This window comes from Bubalus kerabau, chromosome X (genome assembly GCF_029407905.1).
Source record: "Bubalus kerabau isolate K-KA32 ecotype Philippines breed swamp buffalo chromosome X, PCC_UOA_SB_1v2, whole genome shotgun sequence".
In the NCBI taxonomy this organism is placed as follows: Eukaryota; Metazoa; Chordata; class Mammalia; order Artiodactyla; family Bovidae; genus Bubalus; species Bubalus kerabau.
This window is the reverse complement of record NC_073647.1, coordinates 100,014,293-100,040,041: the sequence shown is the minus strand read 5'-3', so window position 1 is coordinate 100,040,041 and position 25,749 is coordinate 100,014,293. Positions and strand designations below refer to the sequence as shown.

The following is a 25,749-nucleotide window of genomic DNA, read 5'->3' as shown; positions in this document are numbered from 1 at the left end:
CATTTTAGGTAAGGGAAACAGAATAAAGGCCTGAGGCAGGAACAGAAGCAAGTTCCTCAGAACTCAGCGAGTTCCAAGAACATGGGCATCAGGTGGATGGAGCTGGGGACACTGTAAGAGTCTTTGCAGAATGATATTGGGCTTTGTCGAGTTTGATAAAGAATTTGGATTTCATTCTAAGTAGGATGAGTAGTCACTGAGTGTATTGAGCAAGGAGTGAAATAATCCAAATGAAGTTCCCCCACCCCATGGGAAAGCATTCTATTTTAATTATAGCAGTGTGTACATGATTGAAGTTGTGAAAGGCCCATTCAGCTGAGTAGAGAATAGGCTGTGGAGGTACAAGGATGAAAGCTGGGAAATCAGCCAGCACATGTTGCAGTAGTACAGCTCTGATGACGGTGGCTTAAACGATGGAAGAAGTGGAAATGGGGAGAAATGATTGGATTTGAATTATTATTTCATAGTAATGCACCAGGATCTGCTGATGAATTAGATATGAAGTGAGAGAAGAAGTGAGGTAGCAAGGATGACACCAGAGTTTTTCCAGAGCAATAATGTAAATGGAGTTGAAAAATGGAAGCTTCAATTTGGGGACAGGTGTATCAAAGTTTGCTTTAAAAACATTAAGTCTTGGGGAGGGTGTTATTAGTTATACAAGCAAAAATGCTGAATAGTAAGTAAGATAGTTGAGTCTCGAATTCCCTGAGAAAGTTGAAGCAGGAGTTATACATTTGCAACTGTTCCATAAATACATGGCATAAAGATATGAGTAGATGCAGACACGTATAAAGAGAGTATAGCTGTGTAGGAGAAGTCTGCGGACTGAGTTTGGAACGCCACGATTTAGAAGTTAGGAAGATGTAAAGAACAAGCCAGAGAGACTAAAGGAGTGGCCACAAGAGGTATGTGGAAGCCAAGAGACTAGAGTGTTACAAGTAGAAGGAAATGATCAACTGTGTCGAGCACCACTGATGGTTTGATTAAGATAAGTAGTGAGCAGTGACCATCGTTTTTTGACTGGTGGAAATCACTGGTGTGCTTGCCAAGAGCAGTTCTATTGGAGTAGGGAGAAAAATCTGACTGGAATGGGTTCCAGGGAGGATGGGAGGAGAGAGAGTAATCTCACTTCAGTGGATGGATTGTGCATGAGAGGATTAGAGGATGCAGGCACAAGGGCAGACAGTTGCAGAGAAAAGTCCTTGAGTAGATGAAGAAAAATAAGATTTAGTGCTGAAGTGATAGGGGCACAGGCAGTCCATGCATTGCAACAGGAAGGAGGCAGAGTATCAGGCTACCACTAGTACGTGTTGATTACAAAGAAAACACTCTCTAGATGGATCTCCTCTTTCCCTAAGCCTCAAAAAATTAGCTTCTCTGCTTCTGTTTCCATCCTCAAAACGATGTCCATTAGGTGGAATGAGGGACAGCTATCAAGTCTTTCTCTCCACATTATTTCTAACACCTCCATGCCCATCCCTTAGCATCTGAGCCCATCTTCCCTCCTTCCAGCAAAACATTGAAAACTCCTGAAGATAGATGCCGGGGGGTGAGTTGAGGGTGGCTACTGGGCTCACACACCTAGTCTCTACTTAGGTTACCAAACCACCAGGTACTGTTGTTTTTCAGTGTACATAATGTTACATATTATACAGTTATTATGTATTTTTACTGAATTCTGGGTATTTTTACCATTATCTTTTTTCTCAGTCAACAGTCATATGAAATTATATAGATTTGTTCATTATATTAACAGCGATTTTTGTACATGAAGGTTAGGAATCACTTCTTTGAAAGACCACCTTATATGAAATTCAGCAAATCAGGAAAAAAATCACATTGCTGTTCCCATTCTCTTCTTTGTATTCTTGCTGGGATATTCCTTTTACAAGCTCTATGTTAAGCCAAAATAATAACTTCAGTAGCTCAAGAAACATTCCCTGGTGGCCCACTGTGCGGTAGGCGGTTTGGAAGACTTCAGGTCTGCGTTAACTGCAGGAGACCTGGCCCTTGTCCTCATGGGGCCTGGTGGAGGCGGTGGTTGTGTACTCGGAAGGAAGCAGATACAGCAATGGAGAAGAACTACAGAAAGACATAATCATATATTCTTTCATCCATTCAGCAGAGGTTTATTGAGGCAGTACCAGACACTGAGTGAATATACAAAGCTGACAAAGAGGCGATCTCTTCTTTGAAGATCACTGTAAAGAACAAGGGGACTTTCTCTTTAACCCTTTTCTTCTCTTAACATGATCTTCCCTTGGGGACTCTGATTTGTATCTACAACACTGTATGTGGTTACAATAATTGTATATCTAAATTTAAATATCTATCCAAATTTTAATCTAATGTTGTCCTCTGTGGAGCTCTGGACCTTAACTTAAAATTGCCATTTGTGGCAGAAATAAAGAACACCACTCCCTTCTATATTTTGCTCTATGATGAAACAAAGGCAATTTAAAAGTTTGGTGCAGATGTACCTGTGTTTTTACAGTTCACATGTTATATAATGTCAAAAGGACTTAAGGTTAACTGTATTTTTAATAACAGCTGATTGTTTTATTTAACTTGCTAAGAGAAAAGTCAGAGACCGGATGCTGGACAATGGAACTAATGAGGTCCAACTCATAGTGAAAAAGTAAAAGTGTTAGTCACTCAGTCATATCTGACTCTTAGTGACTCTATGGACTGTAGCACACCAGGCTCCTCCGTCCATGGGATTCTCCAGGCAAGAATACTGGAGTGGGTAGCCATTCCCTTCTCCAGAGGGTCTTCCCAATCCAGGGATTGAGCCCAGGTCTCCCGCATTGCAAGCTGATTCTTTACCGTATGAACTATAGGCTTGATTTCGAGTGCAAACCTCATCGAGAAAAATATTCTGAAGTAGTGTTTTGCAAACTGTTAATTCCCTGAGATACTAACAGATCTTTCATCAAGTAAAAAGGCCAGATAGACTTGGAAAGCACGGTATATTAACATTTTTCTCTTAGAGATCCATAATCCAAACAATGTATTGAAGGTTCTCAGATACAGGACTAAGTAAGGTAAGGATATCACTTTAACTTTATTAACACAGCATTGCTTAAACATATATGCCCATAGAAGCCTGTGTTGTTTGTTTGTTTCCTTGGGTTTTGGAGGAAGAGGAATATATGTGATTAAGAACATGTTTTAATATCAGAAAATTCAAACAAACAAAGTTATAGTTTTCACTTCCTCTCTCAATTATTTCTAATCATGTTTCAAAAGTCAGAGCTAATGTTAGTGAGTGTCTGCTATACCAGGCACTTGACCACATACCTTACACATTATCCTATCTAGACTGATGACAGTATTGTGAGGTAAATTCCCTATTTAAAAGCTGAATAAACTGATACTTGGATAAATAAAATAATCTACCCCCCATATAATGTTTTTAAATGATAGGATTCATACACAGATACGGCCAACCCAAGGTCCATTTTTCCCACATGCCACACGTTCATGAACTGTAGATAGATGAATTATTACATCTCTTAAGATGTGTTTTGGGAAGAACAAACATGTCTTGTAGGGGGTGGAGTATAGAGTGGCAAGATTGTAACAATTTAGAGCTTCAGGAAGAGTGCTTCAAGAAAAGCCAGAGCAATCAGAGATCAAATTGCCAACATCTGTTGGATCAACAAAAATGCAAGAGAGTTCCAGAAAAACATCTACTTTTACTTTATTGACTACGCCAAAGCCTTTGACTGTATGGATCACAACAAACTGTGGAAAAGTCTTAAAGAGATGGGAATACCAGGCTAACTGACCTGCCTCCTGAGAAATCTGTATGCAGGTCAAGAAGCAGCAGTTAGAGCTGGACATGGAACAGCAGACTGGTTCCAGATTGGGAAAGGAGTACGTCAAGGCTGTATATTGTCACCCTGCTTATTTAACTTATATCCAGAGTACATCATGAGAAATGCTGGACTGGAAGAAACACAAGCTGGAATCAAGATTGCCGGGAGAAAAACCAATAACCTCAGATACGCAGATGACACCACCCTTATGGCAGAAAACGAAGAAGAACTAAAGGAGCCTCTTAATGAAAGTGAAAGAGGAGAGTGGAAAAGTGGGCTTAAAACTCAACAGTAAGAAAACTAAAATCATGTCATCTGGTCCCATCACTTCATGGCAAATAGATGGGGGAGACAAGGGAAACAGTGACAGACTTTATATTTTTAGGCTCCAAAATCACTGCAGATGATGACCGCAGCCATGAAATTAAAAGGCACTTGCTCCTTGAAAGAAAAGCTATGACCAACCTAGACAGCATATTAAAAAGCATAAACATTACTTTACCAACAAAGGTCCGTCTAGTCAAATCTATGGTTTTTCTACTAGTCATGTATGGATGTGAAAGTTGGACTTTAAAGAAAGCTAAGTGCCAAAGAATTGATGCTTTTGAACTGTGGTGTTGGAGAAGACTCTTGAGAGTCCCTTGGACTGCAAGGAGATACAACCAGTCAATCCCAAAGGAAATCAGTCGTGAATAGTCATTGGAAGCACTGATGATAAAGCTGAAGCTCCAGTACTTTGGCCAGCTGATGCGAAGAACTGACTCATTGGGAAAGACCCTGATGCTGGGAAAGATTGAAGGCAGGAGCAGAAGGGGATGACAGAGGATGAAATGGTTGGATGGCATCACTGACTTGATGGACATGAGTTTGAGCAAGCTCCAGGCGTTGGTGATGGACAAGGAGGCCTAGTGTGCTGCAGTCCATGGGGTTGCAAAGAGTCAGACATGACTGAGCAACTGAGCTGAACTGAACTGAACTGAGTGCTTCAGGAAAGCATCTTTTAATAATACTGTACATTTTTTCAATTCTTGTTAATTCTCCTGGTGTGCAAAGTTCTCCTTTAACATATACTGTTTGATCTGCTCTGAGTCATTAGCCTACAGATTTAGAGAAATAAAGGCTATATGAAGGGGCAGCAGTGTGGTCTGGTGGAAAGACCGTAGTCTTTCCCTGACCATTTTTAATTCTGTCCTGTTCCATCAGGTTACTTTCTATTACTGTTATCCATTTCACTCATAGTGCACACTATTGTTTGGTATTATCTTGCTCTTTATTTGTTTACAGGTCCTCTCCATCTTCCCCTCAGAATACAAGCCCCACGAAAACAGATACTTTGTCTGATTATTCAGTGCTGCAGTTTCAGAACCTTAAATGATGCCTAGCACATAAAACCACTCAATAAATGTTTTATGAGTAAGTAAAAGAAAGACTAAAAGAAATTAACCCTTGATTAATATCTCTGCTCTGGCATTTATTATCTCTATAAACTTAGCCAATTACTTAGCCTCTGTAAACCTATTCCTCATCTTAAAAAATGGAAATGCTAGTGTTTATTTCAAATGGTTGAGCATCAAGTTAAATTATATAAGATAGATATGTAAATAATCTAGTTTAATGTTAGTTCACCTTTCAATTTTGCTTTTATTGCATGTCCCCCATTCTTTTTCACTGGGATTCATGAAAAGACTGGATCACAAACAGAAATGTGAACATTTCTATATTAATTCAAATTGCACTTCGTATAATCAACATGTTAGGAAATTGTCTTGGAATTTATTTTGTGTATAAGACTTGTTACACGAATCAAAGTGTAAAATATTTGCTTTGGTTTTCAGTAAAATTACATAGTTTCATAGTGTAATCAAATCCTGATAACACCAGAATTGAACTCAGCTATGGAAAGGAATGCATTTGAGTCAGTTCTAATGAGGTGGATGAAACTGGAGCCTGTTATACAGAGTGAAGTAAGTTATAAAGTGCAACACCAATACAGTGTATTAACACATATATATGGAATTTATAAAGACGGTAATGATGATCCTATATGCAAGGCAGCAAAGAGACACAGATATAAAGAACAGACTTTTGGACTATGTGGGAGAAGGTGAGGGTGGGATGATTTGAGAGAATAGCACTGAAGAGTGTATATTACCATGTGTAAAACAGATGACCAGTGCAAGTTTGATGCATGAAGCAGGGCACTCAAAGCTGGTGCTCTGGGACAACCCAGAGGGATGGGGTGGGGAAGGAGGTAGGAGGGGGTTCAGGATGGGGGACACATGTGCACCCGTGGCTGTTTCATGTCAATGTATGTCAAAAACCATCACAATATTGTAAAGTAATTATCCTCCAATTAAAATTAATTAATTTTTTTAAATGAAAAAAAGAGAAAGGCGGTTAATGCAAATTAAAAAGAAAACCATGCTGGAGTTGTTGGGGAGAGAAGAGGCTGGTAAGGGTGTTAAGTCTTATTTTCTGTTAATCACAATATTTTAGGATTGGAAGGAATCAAACCTTTGTGCTTTTTTCCAGCATCTCTCATGTGCTTTTTTCCAGCATCTCTCATCTAAACTTCTTTTTCAGAATCCCCCCAGATGACCATGAAGTCCTTGCCTGAAAACCCAGGGAGATTGTGTGAGAAAGAGTTTGAACTCAGAGTCCACATCATCCAAGTTCTATCACTCTAATATTGGGCATGCCATCTTCTCTACTCTTCTTCTTCCTAATTTATAAATGGAATTAATAATTCCCACTTACTGTGAGGCAACATGATACATATATAAAGCAGATACCCCACAAACGTTAATTCCTTCCCCTCAAAGAACTCATTCCTTCGCAAAGAAACCTTCATCTCCTTAAACACTTCTGGATCCTTTCTGTGTTTTGACTGGCATTTGCTTATCTGTCCCCTGCAGGATCTAGCACAGTATGGGGGGACTCCATAGAATAAATAGAATCCTTTTTCTTAATAACAATACCTGAGCTGAGAAATCACCAGGGCAAGTGCTTGCCGAGTCCAGGCAGGTCATTTAAGTGGGCAGAGTGATCTGATTTAAGAAAACTGACCAAAGGCCTACCACCAGTTTGCGGGCTATCTGTGCCCCGTCCAAAGCAACAGCTGCAGCGTGGCTTTAACAGATTGTTGCCACCCAGCTAATTCAGAAATGTTTTCATAACTCTGGGAAGAATCGTGTGAGCCAAAGAAAACACGTCTGTGAGCCAGAACAGGCGTTTGAAGACAGCTGACTGCAACCTCTGCTTAGATGATTGCAAAGCGTTATCAAGCCTCCCTTAGCCTTTTTTTTTTTTTTTTTTTTTTCCAGGCGGAACAGCACAGACACTTGATACCATTAAGCAGCCCATGCCTGGCATAGAGTCGGCAGGGGTTGGAGTCCGGCCTGCCCTCTGATCACCCCAGGGCCTCTGGGAACTAGCAGTGGCCCAGTTGTATATCTTGGTCCCCTTCAACCACTCCTCACGTGGCGGATTTTCTACTCATCTTCCTGTCAGCCCGTTTTTCTTCCTAACACATCACAATTCAGCAGTGGGAAGAATTCTAGAAATAGAAATTCTACAAATGGTCTAGAAATACAAATGTGGTCTGACCAGCACAAGATGCGGACTCTCTCCCCCCTTAATTTAGAAATGAGGTTCTTTATTTTGGGTCCTTAGATCTCATACTACTCCACGTATTGATTTCAGGGAACTTCAACTGATCGTGAACTCACTGAAATTGTGTACAAGATTTTGTGGGGTTTGCATGTGTATATGCATATCCTTTAACAGATTCTTAAAAGAATAAAATTCAAAATAATACTCAACATCTACTAAAGGTTGTGTTTTAATTAATGTAGTTTTTAGCAATAATTTTGGGACAATTTGGTCAGAATAGTAATAACTATTCTAATACTCCTATCAGAATATTGGCCAACACTGAACTTGTGTGCGTGTGTGCTAAGTTCACTTCAGTCATGTCTGACTCTTTGCAACCCTATGGACTGTACCCCACCAGGCTCTTCTGTCCATGGGATTCTCCAGGCAAGAATACTGGAGTGGGTTGCTGTACCCTCCTCCAGGGGATTTTCCAGACCCAGGGATTGCATCTCTTATGTTTCCTGTATTGGCATACGGGATCTTAACCACTAGCGCCACCTGGGAAGCCCCCAAAACTGAGCTTAGTCTCTACTAAGAGCCATTTGTCTTTTCTATGTGTTTTTGTTTGTTTGTTTGTTTTGTTTGTTTGTTTTTTTACTGCAAAGCTCCATAACCTTGCCTTGGATACTGGTGGTGTAATTAATTCTTTAATCCATGTCTGAGACCTAACCTTTTTACTTACTAGGTCTCATTGTATTAGACTGATAACCAAAACCTATAACGCTATAATGCTGTAATTTTAAGACATTAGAAATAATTTTCTGCTGGAATATTTAGTTTCTGTGTATTTACATGATCTTTGTTTCTTCTTTTTTTCTTCTCTGTAGGCCGAAAGTTTAAAAAGTTCAATAAAGTTAGAGTTATGAGAACACTAGATGCTGTTGCCCTCCCACAGCCGGTGGGTATTCCAAACGAAAGCCAAGCCCTAAGCCAGAGAATCACTTTTTCACCAAGTCAAGACTTGCAGTTGATCCCCCCACTGATCAACTTGCTCATGAGCATTGAACCAGATGTGGTCTATGCAGGACATGACGACACCAAACCTGATACCTCCAGCTCTCTGCTGACAAGTCTGAATCAGCTTGGCGAGAGACAACTTCTTTCAGTGGTCAAGTGGTCTAAGTCACTGCCAGGTAATAATAATTTGTATATAATAGCATGTAACAAAAATTTTTGCTATGGCTTCATACTAGTGGGTGGCTAGATAAAACAGGCCATGCAATAAATTAAATGGAGTATAAACAGGGGGTTGTCGTGTGTGTTTCAGCAGTTCAAAATATTTATCTAGGCCCCTATATTATATACTGTTTGTCTAGGACCCTACTGTGTGCTATGGAAATAAAAAAGACATAGATAACATTTTGAGTCTTGTTGATGAATCAAGAAGTACATATATGAAGCAGTTAAGGAATAGCATAACTCTGTATTATCTACTAGATAGTATTATAGTTCACAGAAAGACAAATTGACCATCTTCTCAGAAACGTCTAGTTCATTCCAAATCCAAATTTAACCAACCTCATGTGGTTGAAAATAAGACTGAATGTATCTATTCATATAACAAGTCAAAATAGTATTCAGAGTGTAGCAGAGTAAAGTCAATTAAGAAATAAAATTGCTAAACCTAAAACAAATAATTTGGACACAGAGAAACCTCCAGTCACTATTTTTGTGAATTTATACTCAGACAGTGAGAATTTGAATTATGTCATCATGAAAGGATTTTCGTCACTTTATTAGTTACTTCTGCTCTCTCAGCACAGTTCCATAGGAGCCAAGAGACTGAAAGAATTACAGGGATGTAGTTCTCACCTGCTAAACCTTGGACTGCAAAGCTAAGAGAATAATACATGGGTAGTAATTACTTGTCAAATGGTGCTAGTGGTAAAGAACCTGCCTGCCAGTGCAGGAGATATAAGAGACACTGCTTTGATCCCTGGGTTGGGAAGATCCCCTGGAGGAGGGCATGGCAACCCACTCCAGTTTATTGCCTGGATAATCCCGTGGACAGAGGAGCTGGACAAGCTACGGTCCTTAGAGTCACAATGAGTCAGACATGACTGAAGCAATTTCACACGCATGTACAGTTACTTGTGGAGGCATTAATCCCATAATTAGAAATAAAACCTTTTTTAAAGTTATTTTCTCTTCACACTGATAGTAACCTTATACTCCTTTAGACTAGTTTATCGGATCAAGAATTAAACATATTATACATTTTAGTCTCCAAGTAAATTTAATAGCCTTTTTTTTAAAAAAGAATTCACTTCCCAATTTGCCTTAATACTATTTCTCAGTTATTCTACCTGAAAGGTTTGAAATATAATAGATGAATCGTTACTGAAAAGTCAAGTTTACATGAGACAGAAAGAAAAATAGATTCCTATTTGTTGACTCTTTAAAAAAATACATGTTGAGAAAGTTAATTAAGCTCGCTATTCTAGTGAAGATAAAGTAACATCAAAAATCAAAATGCCCAGGTTCTTATTAGTTTCACTCTTGTTGAAAGGCTTTTGACAGGTAATTTTTTTTAATTAGAAAAGTTCTGAATTTTTTTTTAAAGTTTACTGTAAAGTGGTTATCAAACTTAATAGATTTTTATTAAAATATTACAATAACATTGGTGAACTTTTTCGGTTTTAAAATATTAGTGTTTATGTATTTAAACATTTATGTTTTTCCATTATTTGGAAAGGTTCTTTCTTTGATTTTTGTTGACACAGCTCCTATTTCTTTGGTTTTCATTTTGTAGATTCTCTACTGTTAAAAAAAGACTCTATTATCATTTGGCAAAGTTAGAAAATAACCAATTATAATTACAAAGATAATTTATTCATTTTGGAAAAAAACTAATTGAGTCTCCTAAGTTGAAATACAACTATCTGTCTAGACTTTTGATCCCCACACACCCTCCAAAAGAGTGAGAGAAAATTTTCACATTGCATTTGGTGATGACTTTTTTAATGTTGCAAAATGTTATTTGTGTATAAGTAAAGAAGAATGATGGCATCACCAGTATTACACATGTTGTTTTCATTAACTGTATAATAAGGGAAGCATTAAAATTATCAAAGTACTGAGTGGCCCATGGTCTTTCAAACCATATTTTCATGGTCTGAATGCTGAGAGTAACTTGAATGAATGATGAAAGCAGTCAGTGAAACAGAGTGACCATACTGACCTCTGTGGGAGGACTCAGAAGGACACGTGTATAACAATTTGCTCTCAAAACTACTCGCTGCTCAAAAACTTCCAGCTTTATTCACATCAGTCACTCAAGAAATGTCTATTGCACGTTTCCTTTGTGCAAGACGTAACCCTTACTCGGTGGTGGTAGAGGAGCCAGCAGGCTGGGCTCGTGATGGCACTGCATTGTCGTGCAGCACATCCTTGCACCTGGTCATCAGTTTTGTCCATAAGGGAAACTTCTTTTATCTATCCACTCACAGGGTTATTGGTCCGTGAAAGATGGACTTAGTTAAATGAAGCTTATTGATAGATTACTTATTTAAAGTGGGAAAAAAAAAAAAAAAAAAGATATTGCTCGGAAAACAAGTAGGTAGATCAGGCAGTTCTTTCACAAACAGAAAGTGTATTTTGGGAGTCAGCTTAAGATAAGATTTCAGGCCTTCTGAGGCATCAGAGAAGAGAATCTGCCCCGAAGCTCTGGAGAAAGGAATCATGGCCCTAAACTAAACAGGGACAGCGCTTATTCACAATATCCTTCGTTGTCTGATTAGGCTCAGACAATAGTAGACCTGTAGGGATTTGAAGTGAAAACACCATATGTAATAAGTGTTTGTTCAAGACCTAAAATTCCTTGGGTATATATGTTTATCCAAACAAACCAATGCCCTTTAACTTTGCAAAGAAAAAAAAGATAATTTTAAACACTTCTCTGGGAGAGAAAAAGATCAGATGCAGGCTGATGATCATCACCAAGGTGTCAGCACGCATGAGAGCCACAGGGCGCGTGGCTGCAAGCCCCCGAGAGGACTTGAGCTGCCTGCTCAGGGACTCCCGTTGCATCTTTGTCTGTGCTCTCCTTTGTCTTCGACGGGTCACAGTGATCACAGCATACCTGACATCTTTACCATACTATTTCAGAAATACCTTTCTTTTTCTATTTAATGGAGACTCACAAAATATGCCTCATGACAGTACATTTACAAGTGATCTCTGAGGTTACATTGTCTGTGACATATTGTATCTATATATGAATGATTTTACATTGACACTTAGCTCCAACTTCAGTGGGTAATGTTTTCCTTTTTGAAACTTGAAGTAGCATAATATTTGCAAAATTTAAAAAATGAGCAAGATGTATTCCCTCTGTTAAGGAACATTCAAAACAGTGTAATGAAAGATATTCAAAAAAGTGAAAGTGTCGATCAGTCGTGTCTGACTCTTTGCGACCCCATGGGCTATAGCCCACAAGTCTCCTCTGTCCATGGAATTCTCCAGGCAAGAATATTGGGGTGGGTAGCAGTCCCTTATCCAAGGGATCTTCCTGACCCAGGGATTGAACCCAGGTTTCCTGCATTGCAGGAGGGTTCTTTACCATCTGAGCCACCAGGGAAGCCTCAAACAGCTGTACAATTGATCCTAGTACAGCGAGGGAGTTAGGGGCACTGACTGTCCAAGCAGCCAAGAATCCACATATAGGTAAGAGAAAGCATTCTGAATAGAAGGAATAGTGTGGCTAATACTGTAAAATGAGGAAATCAAGAGGTATGTTTGGTGAGTAATAAATTAGACCAGGTCTGCACCCACAGATTCAACCAACCATGGATCATATAGTACTATAGCACTGAAAAAAATCTTGGGTGAGTGGACCCATGTTCAAATCTGTGTTATTCAAAGATCAACTGTAGTAGTATGTGAAAGTGACATAAGGTACGGATTTTAAAAACTGGAGACAGAAGAACATTTTTGTCTTTAGGGACAAGAGAAGGATTCAGAGACAAGGTATCAGTTAAAGTACACCATGAAGGAGAAGTGAAACTAATAAATAGTGTTAAGAAGAGAAAGCATTCTGGATAGAAGAAATAGTGTGGCTGATGGTGTAAAATAAGGGAATCATGAGGTGTGTTTGGTGAATAATGGTAGACCAGCATAAGAATGGTTCTAGAAGAGTGAAGGTCCCTTAGTAACGTAAAAATGTTATCATACCTTCCTCCCACAGTATAGTAATTAAAATTGTTAATAGCTGCTGGTTGAGAGAATACAACTTGCATATGGTTTCTCAAACACCACTGGCGTTCTGGGGGTTTCATCATCCAAGAATTAAGAAACCACTGAGAAACTTATATTGGAGAGAATCGCAGAAAGTAAATTTAGAGGTGTACATTGTGGGCTGAGTCAGGGTAGACTTTGGATATTAAATGTTTAAGTACTCATTCCCAGTCCAACTTCATCCTTATTCTTTATTCTGTGTATTATAGCAGAATACATCGTAGCAGAATTGATGTGAGAGAAAGGTTCAGGAGAAATATTTCCTTTGCATAAATTTTGCCTTGATTCTTCTATTTATTTGCTGGAAAAAAATATTCAGGCCAATGCTTTGACATTTGTGAACATATTTTACTTTTCAGCCAGACTACTTGCATTCATCAGTATCAGAAGACTAGAACAGTCCTTTGCCTGTTTTGTTTTTTTGTTTTTTTTGTTTTTTTTTGTTTTTTTTTGCCTTTGAAGCATGCCAAAATATCTTTTGAGTCAGTAATAGCCATTGCATGCATGACAAAATATTTTTGTCTCTCTCCCCAAATCAAATGAATAAATTAAACTACTTCTCCCAAAAAAAAAGTGATGGAAAAGAAATGAGATTAGCCCTCTTGGAGTAAAGTCAGGGTTTGATAGTATTTTCATGAAGACACTAAAAAATGATTTTCTAATATTCTATTTCACTGAAACTACTATTGTCAATGTCACCAAAATCTTTTGTCAAATCAAATGAGTACTTTCAGCCCTTACCATGTTTCGCGTACCTCTGAAGCCATGACGGAGGAGCCGTGTCTTGCTGAACTCTTCCTGTAGTGTTCATTCCCTTCCAGGCAGATATGTTTCTCTCGATTTACACATCTGTTTCCTTTGTGGACTTGTTCTCCCATGAATTTGGCATTTCCTGGTTCCATCTTCTAGTCCAGTAGTTTCTCAGTCTGCAGGGCTGGATTTGCTCACTTACGGCCTTGTCTTCAGCTCCCATTATATTCTCATGATTCCTACTTACGTGGTGACAACCTAGATTCTCTACAAAAGTATTGGACCATATATTTATTGTGCTTATTACACATTTCTACCTACATGAGCTTCCAAGCCAGCATGACCTTCTACTCCATAAGCCTAAGACCTTTCTCTGTATCTTGAAATGGCACTGCAGACAGAATCTTGGTTATAATCTTTTGCTCACTTTTCTCCTTCACCTCTGTCAACTCTGCTTATTATATGTATGATTCATTATACATGCTATTTACACTGCTACTACCTTGAGCTATTTTAAGTCCTTATCATTTTCCCCTAGGTTTCAGTCACAGCCCCCGGCTGACACTATTATCACAGTTTCACACTGCCCACAGATAGTCCTCAATTCTGCCACTAGGATCATCTTTTCAAAAGCAATTATCACCTGTTATATTATTCCCATCCCTTTCCAGAACAACGTCAAACTTCTTAGCCTTACTATTTCAGGTCCTTCCGGCTCCTGAATTTACATTCTCTCTCCCTCTCCCACTTCATGCACCTCTGAGGCTTGGTTCCCACAAAACTCTTTGCTCAATTTCCAGCCTTTCTTCATCCACTTTGTTTTCCCTACCTGGTGGCCCTTCGCTTCTCCCACATTTTCCCCCAGCTAGTCCCTAACTAGTCTTCAGGATGCTAATCAGCTTGCCCTAGGAAGATTTCCCCAAGCCTCCCCAGATTGAGTTGAAGGTCCCTTAGCTTTTTGAGGACTATGCTGCCTTAAATCTTTACACTCAAGGTCGCATTTGTGCATAAGTTCATCAAACATATGGTAGTGATTACACTTGCTGTGCTGAAGCTTCTTTGTGCTTGTGTGGGAAGGTGCTGAGATAGGTGATGCTCTTCCCTTGTTATAGATTAACTGTTTCAGTACATGACAGTTTTTACAGGAGCACAACCGGTATATTGTATCAAATCTTTGGGATTAAGCCAGGAGAACCTAGAAGGTCATGTAGGCCAGGTGTTACCGTACACTTTCTTTTCAGTTTGTTTTAGGCATTAAGGCTTGGACAGTTTGTGACAGAAATTATCAGGTCAAGTCACTTAAAAGGAAAGAGCATTTTTCTTTACTACTTGTTGAACACAATTACAGGTCATCCACCACTTCTCTGTGTGAAGGTTTTCATTTTGATCCTCATCTCAAAAGTACTGAGTTTACCTGATCATTATCATCAATGGGAATTTGATCTCAGTGTTCCCGTCTTTGTTTCAGTATAAAGTAATGAATGATATTACAGTTAATGGCTTCAAAAAACTGCACTTCTGTACTAAGCATGTTAAAGTCAATTTAACATTGTACACTTATCTCAGATAAACTCACTTAAAGGGGGAGTTAATAGAGTTATTTTTCTGATTTTTTTTTTCATTCTGTTACATAGAAAGAATATACTTTCTGCTATAAATATTGGTAATTTTATATTTTATTTCACCAAGATTTGCCTTTTATATTATAACATACCCAAAATAAGCCAAGTCTATATGTGCCTCCCTTGAGGGAGTCTTGCTTTTCAGGAATTAGGAAACTTTATTATTTATCTCTTATCAAATGATCCTAAACTTAATGGAAGAAGTAATTACCCATTCTTTAAAGCCTATAAAGTATGTAGTTTACAAGTGGCATTTCTATACTAGATGTATTGAGTGACTCATAATTTAAAAAAAAAAAACAGGTAATATATAAACATGAACTTCAAGATGCATGTATGACATGAAAACAAAGAGAGAATTATGAAAATTGCGTGCCAAGTTTTTCTTGGCTAGTTATTTTTAGAGAGTCTTTCTGTACCTGAGTCAGTCAGGAAGTAAGCAATAAACACCAACTCTACAAAGTTTTAAAAACCAAAAACATCCTGCTATCAAAAACCAGACAAAAAAGAAAAACAGAATTTTCTGAAAAGACGTCAGGGCTTCACTGAATAGAAGGACAAGTCTGAAGAGGAGACAGAAACCAAGGCCTCTCTGGAGGGCCAAGACAAGCATCACAAATGACCCCATTGGATCCCACTGTCATTAGGCACCACCACCATCATAAGTAAAGCCTACCCATATCTTGATCTTTGTTTTACTATTTTTGGCTTCAAAGTCCAGATAGTAGGTATTCTACGGATCAAACCTAGATCACAAACCCAGGGAACCAGAGGCCTTAGCCAGCTTCCTTGTGGGAACGTAGGGTACTTGCTTTTGTAGTTTGGTTGACCAAACTGCAAACGAGGGGAAGCTATTCGCATAGAGGGAAAAAGAGACAGGGAGGGGGAGGGAAGTCCCGCTGCCTCTAAAGGGGCAAATACCTGCTGTGGTACCGCTGATTATGAATACGTGCTAAGGTTGTTTTCAGTCTCTCTGAGACTAAGAATTTCCAGGAAGAAAAGAGTAGTCTTCCTGCTATTCATACGAAGATGGGAATAGCAGGAAGTACATGAAGGAAAGATAGCCTTTTCTGTTTACTTTGAGATAATTAACCAAATCAGGAAATAAAGTTCTTTTACCCTTGAGATCTAAAGAATTAAGTTTGACTCTTGAAATAGGTCCTTTGTAAGTGGACTTCAGCAGAGTCTTAGAAGGAATAGATGTTATTTTAAAAGTTTTATAGAATGTGGTTGATGATCCTACCAAAATGTTTGTTTTCTTTATACCTTCAATGGAATATTTCACCCACTTTTACTGTTTCAAGTACTCAAGTACAAATAATTTAGAGTTGTATATCTTTTGCTCCATATGTCCCCATACCTCTAACTCCTATGCAAACGGATCTTCCATTGGTCCCTCAAACAGGCCCAAAGCTTACTTATTTTCTCTCTCGCCTGTTTTTTCTCCTTTATTTTGTCTCAGTAATGCTGTTATCATCATCATGCACCATTCAAGTAAAAACTGAAACATCTATTTGACTTCCTCTTTTTCCAATCTGTATATATTCAGTTGCCAATTTCTTTAATTTTACTCTTTAAAACTTTCTCCTATGTGCTCTATCTTCTCTACTCCTACCTGTTGACTTATTTCGAGCTTTTATCATCTCTCTCCTGGCCTTTGGCAATAGCTCCCAATTTCTCTCCCTAACTTCAGTCCTTTTCCCTTGAACACATCCTCCACATGGCTGCCAGTGAGCCCTGCATAGTGTAAATCAGGCTATATCACTCCCCTTGCTGCTTCATAGGCATGCAAGACCACCCATGATCCAACACCAGCCCACGCCTCCAAACACCTCTTTGCCTTACCCTCCTTTACGTTATCAGTGCTAAACTGGTTATCTTTCCCCAAGCAGGCAAAAAGAGAATTGGAAAGAGCTGGGAAAAAACACTGACTATATAAGTCACGATGCATTTGCCCTTTTCCTGCCATTCTTCCTCTGCCACCAAAACCAGAGAAAGATCTAAAAGGGAGAGGTTGTGAAGGTGTGAAAGACCAGGACACTCACACCACACACACACACACACCCACACACACACCCATATACATACAGACTTTAAAGCTCTTAAGCCATAGGGGAGTTTAAAATGAAACTGGATTAAGTTTCAGAAGGCAAAAGTGATCAGAAACCTGTGGAATCCACTCAAACTTTAATTAAGAGTTGTTAAAGAAAAATTAGAGGTAGCAAAACTGAAAACAGGGGTTTCACAAAATAAACCAATTTATGTTTAAATCCCAAAGAGTTGAGATTCCTCAGCAGTCTGACTTTCTTCTGCTCAGGCATTATCTCTGTCTGGGGCAGTTTTCCTACTCTCTCTACTGCCTGGTGGATTCCTTCTTACCTTCTCTATCCTTTAAGATTCTTTTTAGGGCAAGGGTTTTGTCTTACTCATCTTTGTAACGCAGCATTTTAACACAGTGCCTGGTCCATAATTGACTCCCCATAAATAAATGTTGCATGAATGACTGATACATGTTTGATTTAATTAGCGAGTTCCCAGAAATGCTAAATCACAATGACTAATTTTAATGAATTCCAATCTCTTATCCTTTTTAATTTTTTCTGACTTTATTATTATTATTTCCTGATTTTTTTTGTATATAAATATTTTGACTGAAAACATTACCCTTGTTGTTGTTGTTCCGTTGCTAAGTCATGTCCAATCCGTTGCAACCCCATGGACTGTAGCACACCACGCTTCCCTGTCCTTCACTATCTCCCAGAGTTTTGCTCAAACTCGTGTCCGTTGAGTCAATGATGCCATCCAACCATCTCATCTTCTGTCACCCTCTTCTCCTCCTGCTCTCAATCTTTCCCAGCATCAGGGTCTGTTCCAGTGAGTCAGCTCTTTGTATCAGGTGGCCAAGGTATTGGAGCATACCCTACTTACATCTGTTTTCAAATGTTTATTTTTCAGGTTTTGACATAGTGATTTTTGACACAGGGATCATTCTATTTTTAAATTCGTTTTGTAGGTTTTCGGAACTTATATATTGATGACCAAATAACTCTCATCCAGTATTCTTGGATGAGTTTAATGGTATTTGGACTAGGATGGAGATCTTATAAGCGTGTCAGTGGACAGATGCTATATTTTGCGCCTGATCTAATACTAAATGAGTAAGTAGTAACTTGACTTTTGTTGTTGTTATTATCAAAAGTGTATATGTAGGATAATCTTGAAAACTACATTTCAGTAGATGATCATACACCCAGTGTCCTAAATAATAAAAATTTCCTGAAATGTTTCTTGGAACTACCTCAAAATATAACTTGAACTGACAATATTAGTAAAAATGTATTATTCGTGATTTGCTATTTAGAGCTTTCTCTTTTATTTCAATATATAGTAGTTGTCACAAATAAAAATTTCTTAAACTTCAGAAATGTATCAAGAAATACATTTGGTCTTCTTAAAGGCCAAATAAATGTTTAGTTTATCAAGTTAAAATTTTTACATTGGCAGTAATGAAGATAATGAAGTAAACGAGGAATAATTTTGCTTAAAGGTATTGACTTACCTTCAAAAAGTAAAAATATTATTTGTCTTCCTAGAGGATAAATTAGACTGGTAATTTATTTAAAACATTGAAAGATAATAAAATTGAATCCAATTTGCTTGATTATATTGGAATTACTATACTTAACTTTCTACATATAACTTTAAACTGAATAAGAATCTTTTCATGAAAGTATTTGTACTGAACTAATTGAGTCTGTTGACTCAGAATTATGTAAAATGATAAGTTATACTAAACTTTACTAAACTTACTAAACTTTACTAAACTTACCAAACTTTACTAAACTTTAGAGATTGCAGGTAACTTTCATATGTTATTCTATTTTATCCCACAGTCCCTTGAAATTTGTAAGGAATCAGCACCCTTTATTTCACAGTTCAGAAAACTAAGGCAGAGGAGACTTTGTAATTTGCCAAAGAATCCAAGTGAAGGTTGGGATTAATTTTATCTCTCCTGAGTCAAATCTAGTTTTGTCTTGTTTTTCCCACTATTCCTGATCACTTCTTTGACTAGTGCAGATACTACAAAACAGTACATAGCTGAGAAAATACCTTAAGTAAATGCCCTTGGTATTTCAGAATTCATGTTTGTCTTGTCAATTATTTAATGCCGCTAATGTTCTCTTTTCTATATCACCATATATTTCCTCTAAAATCATTCACAGTGTAGCCATTTTACACGAATATTCTAAACTGAATGCACCAAAGTATTCTACACTATTCAATTTCTGTGAATTCACTCTCCCATTGGATTGCACACGAAATTGTACATAGTTTATCCACAAGGAAAAAAAAATCAGTAAAGAAATATTTTCTGAGTGTTTCTCAGCACCACATTTTTAACTGCTACAACTTTGCTCTCCTTTCTTGGGTTAGGTTTTTAAAATGTGATAGTAAAAGTGAAGAGCAACATTAATCTTAGTTAATGTGTATTTAAAATAAACTTCCAACTTCAAAAATTTTTAACCTCAAAATCCATCAGTGTGAGTAAATTTAGAAGACGTTTAAAATTCCAAATATTGAGTTTGTTTATAAAAAGCCATGTTCAACAAATCAGGTAATAAATAAAACTCATAACCGTTCATAAATTACTTAAACTAGCTAAGACCGTGTGTGTTTATTTTTTTTTCCACTGTTGGTTTTTCTTTTGTGTGTTGTGTGTGGTGCAAGACAGCGGATGAAGGAGTCATCATTCTATTCATTATGCCTAACCATGTGGCAGATCCCACAGGAGTTTGTGAAGCTTCAAGTCAGCCAAGAAGAGTTCCAAGTGAGTATAAGTAACTGAATGCAAGAGATTTGCTTTTTTAATTTTTAATTCATTAAGGAAACCTCAAACAACAGTACTATTGTATGATTATAGATGAGTTATGAATCTTAATGAGTTGGAAACTGCAAAAGAGAAGCATCTATAGACTATAGTAAAGTTACCTCATATTTCTCAGATTTTATCTATCACCTAATACTAAAATAGCCCATCAAGTAAGCCAGTTTCTATTCTTTTTTTGGGTAAAACATGATTAAATAACTTTTTCATATTCATCCAATTAACTATTATAAACTAATTAATACTGCGTAAACACAGTCTATGCTTCCCTTCACCCCCACCCTACAAAGGATTTACTCTATAAAGCACACAGTTTTATTTGTAACTGTTCACGTTATGTCAGGATAGTTATATATGTCTAACAGTTACAACACATAACTGCAAGAATCAGTAGCATAATATAATAACAGTTTATGGACCACTCACAGTCAGTCCAGAGGGTTGGCCAAGAAAACCCAGGCTCCTTTCATCCAGAGGCTCTACCCTTTGTATCAGCTTGGAGTCTTCCATTTTATCTGACTAGAGGATGAGCACTGAGTAAGAGAAGGTTTGAAGACTAGATCTGGAACTATCTTCCACCCACGTTCTATGCTATGCTATGCTAAGTCACTTCAGTCGTGTCCGACTCTGTGCGACCCCGTAGACGGCAGCCCACCAGGCTCCCCCGTCCCTGGGATTCTCCAGGCAAGAACACTGGAGTGGGCTGCCATTTCCTTCTCCAATGCATGAAAGTGAAAAGTGAAAGTGAAGTCACTCAGTCGTGTCCGACTCTTAGCGACCCCATGGACTGCAGCCTACCAGGCTCCTCCGTCCATGGGATTTTCCAGGCAAGAGTACTGCACCCTAATTGTGGGAGAGCTCGGGAATGCCCCCTAGCTGTGTACCTAGAAGAAATCGCGCTGGTCACCACAAGAGTGGGCAGACGTCCATTCATTCATTCTCACACACAAAGAACATGTGCCCCTCTGCCTCCATGGATCTCCCAGGGTCTGTGTGGAACACTTTTTAAATTGCTTCCACCTTTTACCCTTTCCTGTGCCCTTCCCACACACAGGTAGACTCAACCTTGACTGTTTGAATTGGTTCCTCCTTCAGTCATTGTGATTTGAAAGGAAACCACAGAGAGCTAAGACCTGAGGTAGGAAGTGAGACAGGAGTCTTTCTCAGAAAAGATTTCTGCAAGGATTTCCTTCTAGAGGCATGGATCTTACATGGTAGGGCCAGGGGAGCATATCAAGAGGAAAGGCAGAAAAGCTGAACTCGTAAGAAGGCAGTTTACCTCATGAAGTCTGTGCTCAGACACAGATCGCTTTCATGCATTGGAGAAGGAAATGGCAACCCACTCCAGTGTTCTTGCCTGGAGAATTCCAGGGACGGGGGAGCCTGGTGGGCTGCCGTCTATGGGGTCGCACAGAGTCGGACACGACTGAAGCGACTTAGCAGCAGCAGCAGCAGCAGGGAACCATAGCCCTTTACCCGACCCTTGGGAAGTCTATCTGGAGCACAGACCTTCAAGCATAATTTGATTAAAAAAAGCACAAAGTAGACAAAGGAATTGATATGGGACTGGCCAACAATCAACTGAAAGAACTTTAATAATACAGCAGTCAACTCCTGTCAATTCTTTTCTTGGTCGTAATGAATTCAATAGTAGATGTATCATAGATGGTCCTAGGTCTCCCAAATTAGTTGATAGCGTTAACATAATACTGTATTTATGGGTAGGCTACATTATGCAGGGAACCAAACAAGCCCTAAACCTCAGTAGCTTTCAAAAATTTCAAGTACTTATTCTTCTTACTATATTTTCACTGCAGATCTACAGGGAGACTCATTGTTATCACTCAGGTGTTCAGGCAGATGGAGGCAGCATCTTGACACCTGCCTCCATAATCACTAGAGCAGTGCTAAGGGAAGACAGTTGTAAGGAAAGGAAGGGAGATACACATGACTTCCACTCACATACCATGGAAGGCAAGGTTTTCAGCCATTTTCAACTTTAAGAAAAGGGAAAATCATGTACTTAGTGAATAGTACTACGTATAGAAACATATATAAATTATTTAGTATTATATGTAATAATTTGTGTAATAAAATCTACACAGATTTTAATGGGATTTTGAGGAGACACTTGGCACAGCTATTGAAATTCATCTTTAAATCTTAAAAAATAGGTAAGTATTACAAAAATATGGGGATGGGGAGAGAATTAGAAAGTTAGAATAATGAATAATGTGGAAAATACATACTCTGAATTCTTAGTCAAATCAGACTATATATACTAGAACTTTGTATCCTATAATGGAAACACTAGAAGTCTTTGAGTATGGAACAAATAAATATTGTTGAGAAAAGAAGCTTTATGTTTGAGGAAAACTTAGTTTGAATATTTAGCTAAAATTGTATCCTAAAATAAGTGGCTCATAGTTGTAAACACTTTAGCTTGTTAAAAATAAGCTAAAAGGAAAAAAAAATAAGCTAAAAGGAATAAAAATGAGAAATCTCAAAGAATACTTTTAAAAAATATATGCAATAGGAAAGTTGGCCAAAGAAAAGTTCAATGACTTGATAAGAATTTAAACCACCCATCTGCCATTAAAAATTAAAATACAGATACCCAGGAAAATATGGCAGGTTGAATACACACTTTAATCATTGTTCCTTTTAAACTACATAAAACTATTAGTCAAGGGATTTCTTTAAAAATAAAATAAAGTAAATAAAATGAAAGAAATATCAGTAGCAATAAAATCCCACAAGCCAGCAAGCAGAAACTAATTTAGTGTACCTGAGAAAGTGGAGGGCTTCCCGGGTGGTTCAGTGGTAAAGAACCTGCCTGCCAGTGCAGGAGACGCAGAAGATGCAAGGTTCTGTCTTTGGGTCAAGAAGATCCTCTGGAGGAGGAAATGGCAACCCGCTCCAGTATTCTTGCCTGGCAGAACCCATGGACAGAGGAGCCTGGCAGGCCACAGTTCACGTGGTCTCAAAGAGTCAGATGTGACTGAATGAGAAAGTGGTTTCTAAGCCAGAAGTAAGAAAAGTCAAAAAGCAAGTACCTTGATTTGTATCACTGAACCTCTAACATGTTTTGCAGTTAGTGACAACAGTGATCTTTTTTTTTTTAATGAGAGTGAAAGTAGAATTAAAAACACCAAGTTCTCTTGAAAATGTGTTTCTAAATATCCACCAATGGTGCAGTTGTTCTGCAACTAAGGCAGAGATTGTAGGTTTATTCCCTGAAGAGGATGTAACAGAAGGCAGTTGGGTTGGTGGACTGCAGGCACTGATGAGGGTGAAGGGGGATAGTGTGAACAGATTAAGATTATATACCAAACGCTGAGACAACACCCTCCAAAATCACCAGTCCTCTGGAACACTGTCATCCAGGTTTATATTCTCCAGATAGGAAAATGAAAGATTCTTGTATAAAGAATTTATTAAGCTAGAAAAAAAAGAACTAAATATGCTAATAGCAAGGCTTTCTCTTTGAAATAGCTCAACCAGAATGCCCTACACTAAAGCTTATAGTCAATAATAACTACTCATTCAAACAGAACTAGCAATCAGCTTTATAGTTTCCATGCTTGAATATAAATAAACAACCAGGGCATCTGAGGAAGGTCTTTGATATCAAACATAAAGACAAAATAGAAAAATAATTTAGAGGAAAGAGAGACCATGGAGAAATTTAAAAGCTATCCTTTGTTGTTGTTGAGTCACCCAGTCATGTCCGGCTCTTTGCGACCCCATGGACTGCAGCACGCCAGGCTTCCCTGTCCTTCACCATCTCCCAGAGCTTGTTCAAACTCATGTCCATTGAGTCAGTGATGCCATCCAACCATCTCATCCTCTGTCGTCCCCTTCTCCTCCTGCCTTCAATCTTTCCCAGCATCAGGGTCTTTTCCAGTGAGTCAGGTCTTCACATCAGGTGGCCAAAGTACTGGAGTTTCATCTTCAGCATCAGTCTTTCCAATGAATATTCGGGACTGATTTCCTTTAGGATGGACTGGTTGGATCTCCTTGCTGTCCAAGGGACTCTCAAGAGTCTTCTCCAACACCACAGTTCAGAAGCATCAATTCTTCAGCACTCAGCCTTTTCATGGTCCAACTCTCACATCCATACATGACTACTGGAAGTGAAAGTTGCTCAGTCGTGTCTGACTCTTTGTGACCCCATGGACTATACAGTCCATGGAATTCTCCAGGCCAGAAGACTGGAGTGGGTAGCCCTTCTCTTCTCCAGGGGATCTTCGCAACTCAGGGATCAAATCCAGGTCTCTGGCATTGCAGGCAGATTCTTTACCAGCTGAGCCACAATTACTACTGGAAAAACCATAGCTTTGACTAGACAAACCTTTGTCAGCAAAGTAATATCTCTGCTTTTTAATATGCTGTCTAGGATGGTCATATCTTTTCTTTCAAGGAGCAAGCGTCTTTTAATTTCATGGCTGCAGTCACCACCTGCAGTGATTTTGGAGCCCAAGAAGATAAAGTCTGCCACTGTTTCCATTGTTTCCCCATCTATTTGCTATGAAATGATGGGACCGGATGCCATGATCTTCGTTTTTTGAATGTTGAGTTTTAAGCCAACTTTTTCACTCTCCTCTTTCACCTTCATCAAGAGACTCTTTAGTTCCTCTTTGCTTTCTGCCATAAGGGTAGTGTCATCTGCATATCTAAGTGAATGAGTGAGTGAAAGTTGCTCAGTCATGTCTGATTCTTTGTGACCCCATGGTCTGTAGCCTGCCAGGCTCCACTGTCCATGGAATTCTCTAGGTAAGAATACTGGACTGGTTTGCCATTCCCTTCTCCAGGGGATCTTCCTAACCCAGGGATCGAACCCAGGTCTCCCACAGTGCAGGGGGATTCTTTACCATCTGAGCCACCAGGAAAGCCCTATCTCCATATCTGAGGTTATTTATATTTCTCCTGGCAATCTTGATTCTAGCTTGTGCTTTATCCAGCCCAGCATTTTGCATGATGTACTCTGCATGAAAGTTAAACAAGCAAGGTGACAGTATACAACCTTGACATACTCCTTTCCCAATTTGGAACCAGCCCATTATTCCATGTCTGGTTCTAACTGTTGCTTCTTGTCCTGCATACAGTTTTTGCAGGAAGGAAGGAAGTTGGCCTGGTATTCACATCCCTTTAAGAATTTTCCAGTTTATTTTGATCTACCCAGTCAAAGGCTTTAGCATAGTCAGTGAAGCAGAAGTAGAGGATTTTCTGGAATTGTCTTGCTTTTTCTAAGATCCAGCAGATTCTGGCAATTTGATCTGTTGTTCCTCTGCCTTTTCTAAATCCAGTTGAACATGTGGAAGTTCTCGGTTCATGTACTGTTGAAGCCTCACATGGAGAATTTTGAGTATTCCTTTGATAGTGTGTGAGATGAGTGCAATTGTGCAGTAGTTTGATTATTCTGTGGCATTGCCTTTCTTTGGGATTGGAATGAAAACTGACCTTTTCCAGTCTTGTGGCCACTGCTGAGCTTTCCAAATTTGCTGGCATATTGAGTGCAGCACTTTCACAGCATCATCTTTTAAGATTTGAAATAGCTCAGCTGGAATTCCATCACCTGCACTAGCTTTGTTTGTTGTGGTGCTTTCTAAGGCCCACTTGACTTCGCACTCCAGAATATATGGCTCTTGGTGAGTGATCACACCATTGTGATTATCTGGGTCATGAAGATCTTTTTTGTGTAGTTCTTCTGTGTCTTCTTGCCACCTCTTGTTAATATCTTCTGCTTCTGTAAGGTCTATACCATTTCTGTCCTTTATTG

The 25,749-nt window shown here is 38.7% G+C and overlaps 1 protein-coding gene across 1 annotated transcript in view; it reads left to right on the top strand.

Annotated features, from left to right (window-relative positions):
* Window positions 1-8,103: 8,103 nt before the first annotated feature.
* The window catches only part of LOC129639695 (progesterone receptor-like), a 243,796-nt gene continuing 226,150 nt past the window's right edge, over window positions 8,104-25,749 (top strand). The window contains exon 1 of the mRNA XM_055564878.1: window positions 8,104-8,608. Coding sequence (XP_055420853.1) covers window positions 8,338-8,608 — 271 coding nt within the window. The 5' untranslated portion in view covers window positions 8,104-8,337. The remainder of the gene's footprint in view (window positions 8,609-25,749) is intronic.